Source organism: Rhinichthys klamathensis, unplaced genomic scaffold, assembly GCF_029890125.1.
Source record: "Rhinichthys klamathensis goyatoka isolate OS25496 unplaced genomic scaffold, OSU_Roscu_1.1 h1tg000603l_1, whole genome shotgun sequence".
Taxonomy (NCBI): Eukaryota; Metazoa; Chordata; class Actinopteri; order Cypriniformes; family Leuciscidae; genus Rhinichthys; species Rhinichthys klamathensis.
Window position 1 is genome coordinate 1,602,563 of NW_026607058.1, and position 13,708 is coordinate 1,616,270.

The following is a 13,708-nucleotide window of genomic DNA, read 5'->3' on the forward strand; positions in this document are numbered from 1 at the left end:
GACTAAAATGTGTAATTATGAAAGTATTGCAGAAAGGTTTAATTGTCCCAAAATAGGCTTTATTTTTCATGCAAAATATAAAATTATTATAATATGTTTTTTTCTTTTGATTTTTGGGCTGAAATATGACCTGAAATACACTCTAAAACTCTGAATGTCCTTTTTTAATTTTCTTTTTTTGTGAAGGACAATCACTTTTTTCACATTATATTGTGCATTAGAATATCACTTCAAATCGTGAATGAACTAATACGTTAAACAGTTCAATTCTGAACATATCTACACGATGGCTTGAATCCGCATTTATCCGTCATGAGGTGAAAATCATCTAAGTGTTTGAGTAAATGGTTACAAAAGCACAATGTCTGTCTCAGAACCTTTTCATAATTCATGTTGAGTTTTATTGCTCTAGATTTAGGCAAACTGTTGCGATGACGGACATTTGCTCATATTTAGTATGTGAGCGGCCCGTGATCAGTGTTCATCTGAACTGGAAAACAGAGATTCAAGACAATTTATGAACAAAGCTGAAAACTGGACTGTTAAAGCCCTTCCCAGAGCTGCTTTTTGGAATACATGTATATTAATAGCACATACTGTTTATATGGCTGATTTTAAGTGTTATTAACTTTTAACCATATTAAACTTGCCGCCATCATCATGAGTGTGTTCTGATGATGTACAGCTGTCAGAAGAGCTAAATTATATCCCATTGTAAACAACTATATTTTTCATTCAAAAAATAAATATTTTAAGTTGTTAAAGCAATGCTTTGTCTCTCGATCTTATTTTACATTGGGTGGAAGGAGGATTTGAAGGGCAAAAATTGATTTCTGTATAAAGTACAGAATGTTATTTTCATATTATTTATATGCTATTATGGTTATATATATATAGCTTAAGTTTAAGTAATTTTAATAATATGTATTTATGTAAATAAAAAATGAGAAATGTTGCCTTGGTGTAAGTTTTATTATTATTAATTATTTTATAGCACTGCAGCAAAGTACTGTGGTATTACCATCTAACTCCATCACTTTACCATGGTACTACTGTACTTTATTTTATAAGGGAAGTTTGTCAATGCATTAACGTCAAGTTAAGTTGGTATTTGTTGTTGACAATTCTTGTATTACTAAAAATGTGACTAAAAATGCAGGTAAAAGTTTCTACAAAGTCCTTTGTAGAAACAAGGTTAAAACTGACCTTTTCTTGGAATTAAGACGTTTTATTGTGTAAATAAAAAACAAATCATTTATATAGTGAATTATGCATGTATGTACAATGTATCCCATCAGCCACAAGAGGGCTCCATGTTTATGTGATGGTTTTGTGGAAGCATTAAAATAACCTTGTTGAAAAAAACTTGGAAGGGTATTAAGTGAATTGTAATGCTGTCTCAGTTCTAAAATGGTTTCGGTCATAAAATGTTTAGACTTTACCTGTGATCAGTGCAACAAACTTTATCCTTTCCACCTCTTGATACTAATAAAATGTTTTAGCAATATGTTGATTTATCTCTCTCACTGTGGAATTAAATCAGAAGAAGTCAAGTAATAAAGTGATATTACACATCCAAAGAATTAAAAATACACCGTGAAGAATAAAAACGGGACAATTATTGTTGTCCTTGCAACTCATTTATGTTGCATCAGGCTATATGCATACAGTATATGATGGACTTCAGTGATTATTCTGAACTTACAACTCAAAAGGCTTTATCTATGTAAATTTGTATTTTAAATATATTTATGAATAATCTCTATTTATGTGAGCTCAGGTGCTTTTTAGAAGACATTAAGTGTCTCTCTTATTTAACACACGCCCAATTCAGACCATCAGCTCCTTAGGTTATCCTTCACGTTTTTAAATGTTTTGAGTACAGACAACAATGTTGTCATATTGATCCCGGTTCACAAGGATCTGTAAAAATGACTAAAAGCGCTGTATTCTGCTGCCAGGCCAGTAGTTGGCAATGACACTTTGTAAAGGAACACTACGCTCCTATAGACTGAACACGTAATAGGCATGCGCATGACGTCACAGTTTTCATAAATTCATGTGTTTATAGTACGGAGACAATAATGGAATTGGTTTCAAAAACTTGCACTTTGAAACCAGTTTGCAAAAGTTAGATTTTTTAGGACTCCAAAATGCTGTTGTTGTGTAAATGAACACAATGCATAAAAAGAGTTTTTTCTAGTTGAAAGAGTTTTAGTTGAAAATGGTGTCATGTAAATACCCCCCTTAATGTGTCAGATAAGAGAGACATAGGCCCCGTTCACACTGCAGGCAAAAGTGGCCCAAATCTGATTTTTTTGGGGTCAAGTGACCAGGTCAGACTTCTTCAGAGGTAGTGTGAACACTCAAATCTAGCCCAGATCTGATTTTTTCAAATCAGATTTAGACCACATACATATGTGGTCCTGAATCAGACCCAGATCTGATTTTTTTCAATGCGACCGCAGTGTGAACAATCAAAGCGGATTTGATGCGACTTTTACGTCAATCTACGTCGACATTTGTCACAATTATGCGCCGGCGAAGCCCTAGACACAACAGACACAGACAGTAGCCTAACATTAAAAACTTGACTAGATATGGAGAACAGCGATGACGCGAGTCAATGAGAGTGAGGTGTTAGATCTAAGTATATGGGGAGATACTTCAATTCAAGCTAGAAGGACCTACCGTAACCGCTCCGTTTTTGAAAAAATTGCACACGAAATGGAAGAACGGGGACACAGGAGAACAGCGTCTCAGTGAAACTATTCACGTCATATTCCCACCAATCCTGGCTTCGTCTACGCATCCACACAGATCTCTGTAGTGAATTTGCAACCATTAACCCGCAAAAGTTTCCATTACACAAACATTATGAAATAAATGTGAATATGCTTACTTCCTCCATAACCTCCCGAACTTTAGTGCAACCGCGTGCTGCGTCTGATGTCATTGTTATTGTTCTTTTGCGCATGCCGGTTAGTTTGAAACCTCAAACAGTTCACACTGCAATCAGATATAGGTCACATTTTAAAAGGTAATGTGAACAGCCAATCAAAAAATCGGATCTGAGCAAAAAATCAGAATTGAGCATTAGGACTTGCGGTGTGAACGTGGCCATACAGAATGTGAAGAGCGGTGGGTCCCCGAGATGCATAAACTCTACAGGTCCAGAGGAGAATCAAAGGTAATCAATTAAGGTAAAAGGGGTGGAGCCAACTTAATTCAAAGCTGTACAAAATAGCAAAGCCAAGCACTGGTGTGTGTTGTGGTGTTTGAGTTAAAGTTTGTTAGTATGGGATTCCTGAAAGGTGTGTTAGTGGTGGTTTTGGTGGTTGCATTTGATCTGCCTGATGTCTGGGGAAGTTTGAGGTACAGTCAAAGTCCAAGAAGTATGGGGCCAAAATCAGATCCAGCTTCCAGAAGTCCTGGCCTTTTCCCTCTAGGGCTCTGGAACCCTTTGCAAGTGGCTTCTCAGTTTCAGAGCCCTTTGGGTCCCGTCTCCAAAAGCCTTGCACAGGAGCCTTTTGGCCTTCAGGAGAAGCAGCTTTTGCAGGGTCCAGTGAAGCCTTTGGATTGGAGGTATCCCATCGTTCCCGAGGAGCAGAGTGAGTTGGCGGTGGACTTCCAGTTGAGGCAACCCGTGACTCCCAGCAGCGTAGCGGTTCAATGCGGCGAGAACCGGGTCCTTGTAGAGGTCCAGCAGGACTTTTTCAGCAATGGTCAGTTGATCCAGCCAACTGGTCTGTCTTTAGGTGGATGTCCTGTTGTTGGTCAGGATCCTGTGGCAAGAGTGCTCATCTTTGAGTATGAATTACAGGACTGCAACAGTGTGCTGATGGTAAGAACTCAAATCTTTAATGGGTTATTTTAGTGTGGCAGAGGATAGCCAAAATCTTTCAAGGAAAGTCAGTTTACTTGGTCTTAGCTGCCCTGGCATTGCAAATGACAACCAAGTACTATCTATTTGAATATGGAAATCCTGAATTTTCAAAATACTTGCCTTTAAATAACCCTTCAAAACAACAACACTTTGATGCTCTTATTTAGGAGTTATTGCACTGAGCACTTTCCCATTCATAGTGATATGAGGGCACTGTCTTGGTATATGTGAAGTCTTTGGGATGACCCTCTTGGTAACCACAATCTTCTTTCAGATGAATGAGGATGAGCTTGTCTACACCTTCTCTCTTACCTACACCCCTGAGGCGCTTGCAGGTACTCCGATTACCCGGGCCGATGGTGCAATTGTCGGTGTTCAATGCCATTATCAAAGGTAAGTGCTCTCTGTGACTTTCTGTTCTGCTGCTTGTGCAACGCGGTCCATTTTAATGGGTGTTTTCATGTACTGTAGGCTTCAGAATGTAAGCAGTAATGCCTTGAGGCCAACATGGGTCCCTTATGCTTCATCAGAGGCTGGTGAAGAAGTCTTGCTGTTCTCCTTGAAGATCATGATGGGTTGGTACAAGTTTTTTCTTTCAATAATTTACACCTTTACTATTGTGGCTGTGCCTAAATTTTTTTTTTTTTGTAGATGATTGGTCCTATCAGAGGCCTTCATACTCCTATTTCCTGGGTGGCGTTATTAACATCGAGGCGTCTGTGAAGCAGTACAATCATGTGCCTCTGCGTGTGTTTGTGGACCGCTGTGTGGCCACTCAAGTACCTGATGTGAACTCTCTTCCAAGATATTCCTTCATTGAGAATCATGGGTAAGTTCATGGCTCTTGATGCGGTAGGACTGTTTCAGTTGCTTTTTGTCACAGAGTCATGGCTAAGGTCTACTTGCTTGATGTTGTAGTTGACATTCGAGTTACTCTTTCTAATTGCTGTGTCGTTAGATGCTTTGTAGATGCAAAAACTACAGCTTCCAGCTCCCGCTTCATGCCTCGGTCCCAAGTTGACAAGATCCAGTTCCAGCTGGAGGCGTTTATGTTCCAGGAGGGCAACAGTCCTTCTGTATGTGCTTTGTATATCATGTGTTAATTTGACTCCTCCCATCTGCTTTGGTTTTGTGACTTGTCATCCCTTGCAGATCTACATAACATGTATTCTGAAGGCAACTATTGCTTCTGCACCCAGTGATGCTCAGCGGAAATCCTGTTCCTTTGCCAATCGGTACTTTTTGTTTTATTTTTTTGTTTTTTTAGATGGACTTTGCTCATGTTGAAGGTTCCATGTCTTTGTATTTTTGCAGGTGGCTTGCAGCTGATGGAAACGACCAAGTTTGTGGTTGCTGTGACTCAACTTGTGGTCCTGATGCTGAATTTGCTGCTTCTCCCTATGGAGGTTGGTAGTGTTTTCTCTTTCTAAGGTTGCTTTTTATTCAAGTGCTCTAACTTGGCTCTTCTTTTTAGGCATTCAGTGGGAAAGCAAGGCCTCACTTGGTCCTGTAATGGTTCAAGAGCAAAAGAGAGGTTCTTAATAAAACTGACAAACCAATATTTGTTTGTTTCTGACTTGTCATTTTTACTTCATGTCTGGTTTAACAGATTTTAAACTGGGGGAAAAAGTGCCTCATTCTGCTGATGTGGTGAAAGTGATGGTCCTACTGTGCTTTTTAGTCCCATAAACCATACAACCATAGGGTTCCAGAAGTTTATAACTTTCTCCATAGGTAACCAAGGTTAATTGGTATATGGTTTTGAAGCCATCGGTTTACATGACATGTTTTTAGTTTAACAGCAGAATTCCTGATGAAAAACATATCCATGATGCTCTTAAGAATTTGGCAAGCAAATAATTCCAAAACCGCTCAGCAGGGAACACCTTGTCCCATGAAGCACTGCTGATGTAATGGAGTTGGTCTCCCTATTGTATTCCTGTGCTCTCAAACTTAGTATATGAGTATTGTGATGCCTCATAGTTTATAATAAACTTTATCTGAAGTTTGATCCCTAAGCCCTAATGGTGGTTATACAAAACTACCCCCCCCCCCCACCCTCTCTCTCTGGGATCTGTATTTATCAATCTCTAGTCTATCAATTGAACTCCGGTTCTTTTTAGATTACATTAGGCTTATGTCATGGACAAGCTTCAGAATCTCGCCAGAAGTAGTAGATCATCTGAATACTTCGTCTACTCTTTTACGAATACTGTAATTTCAAACATACTATTGTCATATACTGTCTTTTGCTTTCTATATAGTAGGGAAGTATGCAATTTTGGATACAGCCCTTTTATCAAATAAGAGAGACTGACCCGGTGTCTCAATTTCCATACTATTTATGCTAAATAGTATGTTAGACTAAAATAATATTGTCCCAAAGCATATTATGTTGAAAAGAGCATGGCAGAAGTCCCCGGATGGTCTACTATTTCTGGTAAATTTTCAAAGTGTGGATCTGTGCTCACTATAATGGCTAATATTGCCCACAACCCATTGTGCTTTGGAGGATTCAGTTCAGAAATACAAACACGATTTAAAAGTGTTCAGAAAACTACAAAACATGGCGGATGTGCGCGACCGATGGTTAAGTAGAGAGGTTTAGATAAAGGGGTTTGGGTGACCAATAATCAACATTTAAGCTGATTAAAATAGTTATGTAAAACTATCCGTGTTATATTTCATCTGCCACAACAATGTGAACTTTTATAAAGATCAGTTAGGCCATTAACTTTTAAATGCATCATTGTGCATTAACAGGAGGAGAGTCTATGCATGAAAAACCTGTGACTGGCAGATCAACGTGCTTCTGCATTTCTCTCCAATAGAGTAGGGAACTAAATTAGATGTGGAGGATTTTATCTTTGACTAGATGAATTACAGGTCAGTTTACCTGACAGGATACGTGTAAATAAGCGACAGAGAGCAACCGTTAAAGACGTTATTTTATGATGTGATAGTATGTTCCAAAGCTTGTCTACTCTTCTGTTACACATTCAAAAGTATGTACTTTTTCGGTTACACTTTATTTCGATAGTCACTTTAGACATTCTACTAACTATAAGTAACTTTTCAACTACATGTCAACTAACTGTCTTTAGAGTGTTAGTAGGCTGTAGTAGACTGTCAGTAGGCTGGTAGGTAATGGTTAGGTGTTAGGGTTCGGGTTAGGAGAACAAGTTGACTTGTAGTTGCTAAGTTACTTATAGTCCGCAGAATATCTGTTGGGGGACAAACAAAATAAAGTGTTAGCAGATATTAAGCAGACAGTTACTAATTCTCTAATGACAGTTAGTTGACATGTAGTTGAAAAGTTACTTATAGTTAGTAGAATGTCTAAAGTGGACTATCGAAATAAAGTGTTACCACTTTTTCTTAACAAAAAGAGTAGATACTTTTAGGGCATAGTGTAAGTAGGCGAATTGAGATGCACTAGTGCTGTGTTCCAGTCCAAAACTGTCATACTCGCTAACTTCCCTACGTCTCGTTCACTCGGATGTACGTCATTGCTTACGTTGCATGAGTGCCCACTACTGGCGGAAACTGCAATGGACTGAATTGGAACGTCCTAAGCCCTTGATCACTTGGAATCAGCTATGGAGTTGATTTATTATTTACATTTTTTTCCCCTTTAAGAATTTGTTTAATGCAGCATCCAAATGTATATATGTGTGTTTGGGTTGTTTTAAATTTAAAAAATCATAAATAATATATCATAGAGTTGTTTGTGGTGGTGGTGATTAGACAAGATCTACGGTGACATCACAATCGTGTTGCATTGTGGTATATGGAGCTTATTATTCCGTCCTTCGGATGAGACGTTAAACCGAGGCCCTGACTCTCTGTGGTCACAAAAAAATCCCAGGATGTCTTTCGAAAGAGTAGGGGTGTAACCCCGGCATCCTGGCCAAATTTGCCCAGTGGCCTCTGTCCATCATGGCCTCCTAATCATCCCCATATATATATATATACCAATTTGCTTCATCACTCTGTCTCCTCTCCACCAGTAAGCTGGTGTGTGGTGGGCGTTCTGGCGCAATATGGCTGCCGTCGCATCATCCAGGTGGATGCTGCACATTGGTGGTGGTTGAGGAGATTCCCCCTTCTATGTGAAGCTCTTTGAGTGTCCAGAAAAGCGCTATATAAATGTGATGAATTATTATTATTATTATTATGGAGCTGCCTGAAGTGTAGAGCTGCCCAATTTTGACCGAGGGAGCAAGGGTCTGTCCATATAAACTTCCCTTGTCCACTTCATGAAAAGTTGAACGCACTTCAAAATGGTGGCAAGGATTCCTCCCAGGGCAAGTGCTTAGGGAAGTTTGCTAGTGCAGGTCTAAAAGTGGACTGGAACGCAACACAAGACAAAATGTGAAGAGCGGTGGATCCCCGAGATGCATAAACTCTACAGGTCCAGAGGAGAATCAAAGGTAATCAATTAAGATAAAAGGGGTCGAGCCAACTTAATTCAAAGCTGTACAAAATAGCAAAGCCAAGCACTGGTGTGTGTTGTGGTGTTTGAGTCAAAGTTTGTTAGTATGGGATTCCTGAAAGGTGTGTTAGTGGTGGTTTTGGTAGTTGCATTTGATCTGCCTGATGTCTTGGGAAGTTTGAGGTACAGTCAAAGTCCAAGAAGTATGGGGCCAAAATCAGATCCAGCTTCCAGAAGTCCTGGCCTTTCCCCTCTAGGGCTCTGGAACCCTTTGCAAGTGGCTTCTCAGTTTCAGAGCCCGTTGGGTCCCGACTCCAAAAGCCTTGCACAGGAGCCTTTTGGCCTTCAGGAGAAGCAGCTTTTGCAGGGTCCAGTGAAGCCTTTGGATTGGAGGTATCCCATCGTTCCCGAGGTGCAGAGCGAGTTGGCGGTGGACTTCCAGTTGAGGCAACCCGTGACTCCCAGCAGCGTAGCGGTTCAATGCGGCGAGAACCGGGTTCTTGTAGAGGTCCAGCAGGACTTTTTCAGCAATGGTCAGTTGATCCAGCCAACTGGTCTGTCTTTAGGTGGATGTCCTGTTGTTGGTCAGGATCCTGGGGCAAGAGTGCTCATCTTTGAGTATGAATTACAGGACTGCAACAGTGTGCTGATGGTAAGAACTCAAATCTTTAATGGGTTATTTTAGTGTGGCAGAGGATAAGGAAAGTCAGTTTACTTGGTCTTGGTTGTCATTTGCAATGCCAGGGTAGCAAAGTAATATCTATTTGAATGTGGAAATCCTGCATTTTCAAAATACTTGCCTTTTAAATAACATTTCAAACCAACAACATTTTGATGCTCTTATTTAGGAGTTATTCCACCATTGCACTTTCCCATTCATAGTGATATGAGTGCACTGTCTTGGTATATGTGAAGTCTTTGGGATGACCCTATTGGTAACTTTATTTTAATTTTTACAGATGAATGAGGATGAGCTTGTCTACACCTTCTCTCTTACCTACACCCCTGAGGCGCTTGCAGGTACTCCAATTACCCGGGCCGATGGTGCAATTGTCGGTGTTCAATGCCATTATCAAAGGTAAGTGCTCTCTGTGACTTTCTGTTCTGCTGCTTGTGCAACTGGGTCCATTTTAATGGGTGTTTTCATGTACTGTAGGCTTCAGAATGTAAGCAGTAATGCCTTGAGGCCAACATGGGTCCCTTATGCTTCATCAGAGGCTGGTGAAGAAGTCTTGCTTTTCTCCCTGAAGATCATGATGGGTTGGTACAAGTTTTTTCTTTCAATAATTTACACCTTTACTATTGTGGCTGTGCCTAAAATTTTATTTTTGTAGATGATTGGTCCTATCAGAGGCCTTCATACTCCTATTTCCTGGGTGGCGTTATTAACATCGAGGCATCTGTGAAGCAGTACAATCATGTGCCTCTGCGTGTGTTTGTGGACCGCTGTGTGGCCACTCAAGTACCTGATGTGAACTCTCTTCCAAGATATTCCTTCATTGAGAATCATGGGTAAGTTCATGGCTCTTGATGCGGTAGGACTGTTTCAGTTGCTTTTTGTCACAGAGTCATGGCTAAGGTCTACTTGCTTGATGTTGTAGTTGACATTCGAGTTAGTCTTTCTGATTGCTGTGTCATTAGATGCTTTGTGGATGCCAAAACTACAGCTTCCAGCTCCCGCTTCATGCCTCGGTCCCAGGTTGACAAGATCCAGTTCCAGCTGGAGGCGTTTATGTTCCAGGAGGGCAACAGTCCTTCTGTATGTGCTTTGTATATCATGTGTTAACTTGACGACTCCTCCCATCTGCTTTGGTTTTGTGACTTGTCTGTCATCCCTTGCAGATCTACATAACATGTATTCTGAAGGCAACTATTGCTTCTGCACCCAGTGATGCTCAACGGAAATCCTGTTCCTTTGCCAATGGGTACTTTTTGTTTTATTTTGTGTTTTAGATGGGCTTTGCTCATGTTGAAGGTTCCATGTCTTTGTATTTTTGCAGGTGGTTTGCAGCTGATGGAAACGACCAAGTTTGTGGTTGCTGTGACTCAACTTGTGGTCCTGATGCTGAATTTGCTACTTCTCCCTATGGAGGTTGGTAGGGTTTGCTCTTTCTAAGGTTGCATTTTATTCAAGTGCTCTAACTTGGCTCTCTCCTCTCTAGGCATTCAGTGGGAAGGCAAGGCCTCACTTGGTCCTGTAATGGTTCAAGAGCAAAAGAGAGGTTCTTAATAAAACTGACAAACCAATCCTTGCTTGTTTCTGACTTGTCATTTTTACTTCCTGTCTGGTTAACATTTTAAAGCTGCAGTCCGTAGCTTTTCCTCTTTGTCGCCATCTCTCTGTTCGAAATCTGTAACTGCAGTGATTCGCGGAATTATCATCTTTACGTGGGTTGTAAATCGGCATGAAACAGCGCGGATGAACAGTGCTTTGAGGCGAGTGGTGCTGTCACTCACCCCGCTGTGTGGATACTGTCATACAGAATCAGATTAACTTTTTGAAAGTTTGACCAACATAAGAATTTTCATAAGAAAATGTCTTCTGAACAAGTAACATCCATTTTTGTTCTGACCAACTAGGGGAAAAAGCATTCGACATGATAAGCTTCGTTAGATTTAATCAACGCGATTTACAGCAACCGTGCAAATTATAGCCTACTTTGTTCTCAAATTGTTTGTTAACAACATCACATCAGCATTGCGTGACTAATGTTAAATTTAATGTGTTTTATGGTTACCTGTGTAGTTCATAATTCATATTCTCCATAATAGCAAAACGAGAAAGGCACAACAAAGGAAACTCCATAACTGTGTGAATTAAGAAAACGTACTGTTACACGATTGAACTATTGAAATGTCTTAACTAACTTGTTCAGCAGAAAAAAGCCGTCTCTTCTTCCGTTTTGAACCCCTTCAAAACACGGAGTTCACGCACTTTTCAAAAGCCCCGCCGATGTTTAAATCCTTGTGTTCGTATGAGACTGTTTCTTTCTCTTTCTCTAGCCACCTTAAATCCGAAGTACGAAGTCTTTTGGGTTTTATAACTGCTGAATCTCCAGTTGACACTGATGATTGTTTGGATCTTTCTGGATGCCATAAGTTTAATTATGTAAAGTGCTGCGAGAAAAGCCTATACATCTAAACATCTCGTCACGCGCAGTATAGCCGGCTAGCCGAAACTCCATGTGTACGGGTGTGACGTCATGACGCAAAAACATGCTTGAATTTCCTGCGGAAACCCACCAGTACCACTGGAATTAAAATCATTATTACAAGCTAACCGTTTTGAATCTAGCTATGGCAATCAGATAGTTTTGCCCACTGGCAGAATACGTTTTTTTTTTAATATAATTATTTTGGATTATTTTTAACTTAAAAAGCTACGGACTGCAGCTTTAAATTGGGCAAAAAGTGCCTCATTCTACTGATGTGGTGATCCTACTGTGCCTTAAGTCCCATATACCATACAACCATAGGGTTCCAGAAGTTTAGAACTTTCTCCATAGGTAACCTTAAACTGAGCATTTTAAATGCAGCTACTGTAAGCTCCAAGGTTAATTGGTATTTTGAAGTGATCCGTTTACATGTTTTTAGATTAACAGCAGAATTCCTGATGAAAAACATATCCTTAAGAATTTGGCAAGCAAATAATTCCAAAACCGCTCAGCAGGGAACACCTATTGTATTCCTGTGCTCTCAAACTTAGTATATGAGTATTGTGATGCCTCATAGTTTATAATAAACTTTATCTGAAGTTTGATCCCTGAGCCCTAATAGTTAAACAACTAAAGCCCCCCCCCCCCCCCCCCCCCCCCCCCCCCCACCCCCCACCCCCCACCCCCACTTTCTCTCTCTGGGATCTGTATTTATAAATCTCTAGTCTTTCAATTGAACTCCGGTTCTTTTTAGATGCGTTAAATTTGTGTCATGGACAAGCTTCAGAATCTCAACAGAAGTAGTTGTTCACCCGGAAACTTAATGCCCACTCTTTTATGAATACTGTAAATTCAAACATACCATTTTTGTCATATACTTATTTTTTGCCAATTATATAGTAGGGAAGTATGCAATTTTGGATACAGCCCTTTTATCAAATAAGAGAGACTGACCCTGCGTCTCAATGTCCATACTATTTAACCTAAAACAGTATGTGAGCTTAAAGTAACTGTGTCCCAAAGCATAGTATGCTGAAAAGAGCATGGCAGAAGTCCCCGGATGGTCTACTATTTCTGGTCAATTTTTTAAGTGTGGATCTGTGTTCACTATAATGGCTAATATTGCCCACAACCCATTGCGCTTTGGAGGATTCAGTTCAAAAATACACACACAATTTATAAGTGTTCAGAAAACTACAAAACATGGCGAATGTGCGCGACCGATGGTTAAGTAGAGAGGTTTAGATAAAGGGGTTTGGGTGACCAATAATCAACATTTAAGCTGATTAAAATAGTTATGTAAAATTATCCGTGTTATATTTCATCTGCTACAACAATGTGAACTTTTATAAAGATCTGTTAGGCCATTAACTTTTAAATGCATCATTGTGCATTAACAGGAGGAGAGTCTATGCATGAAGGACCTGTGACTGGCAGATCAACGTGCTTCTGCATTTCTCTCCGATACAGTAGGGAACTAAATTAGATGTGGAGGATTTTATCTTTGACAAGATGAATTACAGGTCAGTTTACGTGACAGGATACGTGTAACTAAGCGACAGAGAGCAACTGTTAAAGACACTATTTTATGATGTGACAGTATGTTCCAAAGCTTGTCAACTCTTCTGTTACACACTCAAAAGTATGTACTTTTTCTTCACAAAGAGTACATACTTTTAGGGAATGGTGTAAGTAGGCGAATTGAGATGCACTAGTGCTGTGTTCCAGTCCAAAACTGTCATGCCCTTCACTCGCTAACTTCCCTCCGTCTCGTTCACTCGGATGTATGTCATTGCTTACGTTGCATGAGTGCCCACTACTGGCGGAAACTGCAATGGACTGAATTGGAACATCCAAAGCCCTTGATCACTTGGAATCAGCTATGGAGTTGATTTATTATTTAAAATTGTTTCCCCTTTAAGAATTTGTTTAATGTGGCATCCAAATGTATAGATGTGTTTGGGTTGTTTTAAAAAAAAAAAAAAAATTAATATATTATAGAGTTGTTTGTGGTGGTGGTGATAAGATGAGATCCACGGTGACGTCACAATCGTGTTGCATTGTGGTATATAGAGCTGCCTGAAGTGTACATATGAAGTAGACTCGCTCCCTCGATCAAAATCGAGGGAGCGAGGGTCTGTGCACATAAACTTCCCTTGTCCACTTCATGAAAAGTGGAACGCACTTCAACATGGCGGCAAGGATTCCCCTGAGGGCAAGTGCTTAGGGAAG

General features: G+C 40.0%; 2 protein-coding genes across 2 annotated transcripts; both read left to right on the forward strand.

Moving 5' to 3' along the window:
• Positions 1–3,274: 3,274 nt before the first annotated feature.
• On the forward strand, positions 3,275–5,443 carry LOC130075763 (zona pellucida sperm-binding protein 3-like). The gene is made up of 8 exons (XM_056240530.1): positions 3,275–3,844; positions 4,161–4,279; positions 4,358–4,461; positions 4,538–4,715; positions 4,845–4,962; positions 5,039–5,121; positions 5,201–5,292; positions 5,361–5,443. The coding sequence occupies exons 1-8, from the start codon at positions 3,299–3,301 to the stop codon at positions 5,426–5,428; spliced, it is 1,308 nt and encodes a 435-aa protein (XP_056096505.1). The 5' UTR covers positions 3,275–3,298; the 3' UTR covers positions 5,429–5,443.
• Positions 5,444–8,386: 2,943 nt separating this feature from the next.
• LOC130075806 (zona pellucida sperm-binding protein 3-like) lies at positions 8,387–10,551 on the forward strand. Its single transcript, XM_056240569.1, has 8 exons — positions 8,387–8,973; positions 9,281–9,399; positions 9,478–9,581; positions 9,656–9,833; positions 9,963–10,080; positions 10,164–10,246; positions 10,322–10,413; positions 10,484–10,551. The coding sequence occupies exons 1-8, from the start codon at positions 8,428–8,430 to the stop codon at positions 10,549–10,551; spliced, it is 1,308 nt and encodes a 435-aa protein (XP_056096544.1). The 5' UTR covers positions 8,387–8,427.
• Positions 10,552–13,708: the final 3,157 nt, after the last annotated feature.

Coding starts and splice junctions, on each gene's coding strand:
- LOC130075806 (XM_056240569.1), top strand. CDS start 8,428: ATGGGATTCCTGAAAGGTGTGTTAGTGGTGGTTTTGGTAGTTGCATTT. Junction 8,974..9,280: donor ACTGCAACAGTGTGCTGATG/GTAAGAACTCAA, acceptor TAATTTTTACAG/ATGAATGAGGATGAGCTTGT. Junction 9,582..9,655: donor CTCCCTGAAGATCATGATGG/GTTGGTACAAGT, acceptor TTATTTTTGTAG/ATGATTGGTCCTATCAGAGG.
- LOC130075763 (XM_056240530.1), top strand. CDS start 3,299: ATGGGATTCCTGAAAGGTGTGTTAGTGGTGGTTTTGGTGGTTGCATTT. Junction 3,845..4,160: donor ACTGCAACAGTGTGCTGATG/GTAAGAACTCAA, acceptor ATCTTCTTTCAG/ATGAATGAGGATGAGCTTGT. Junction 5,293..5,360: donor TGCTGCTTCTCCCTATGGAG/GTTGGTAGTGTT, acceptor TCTTCTTTTTAG/GCATTCAGTGGGAAAGCAAG.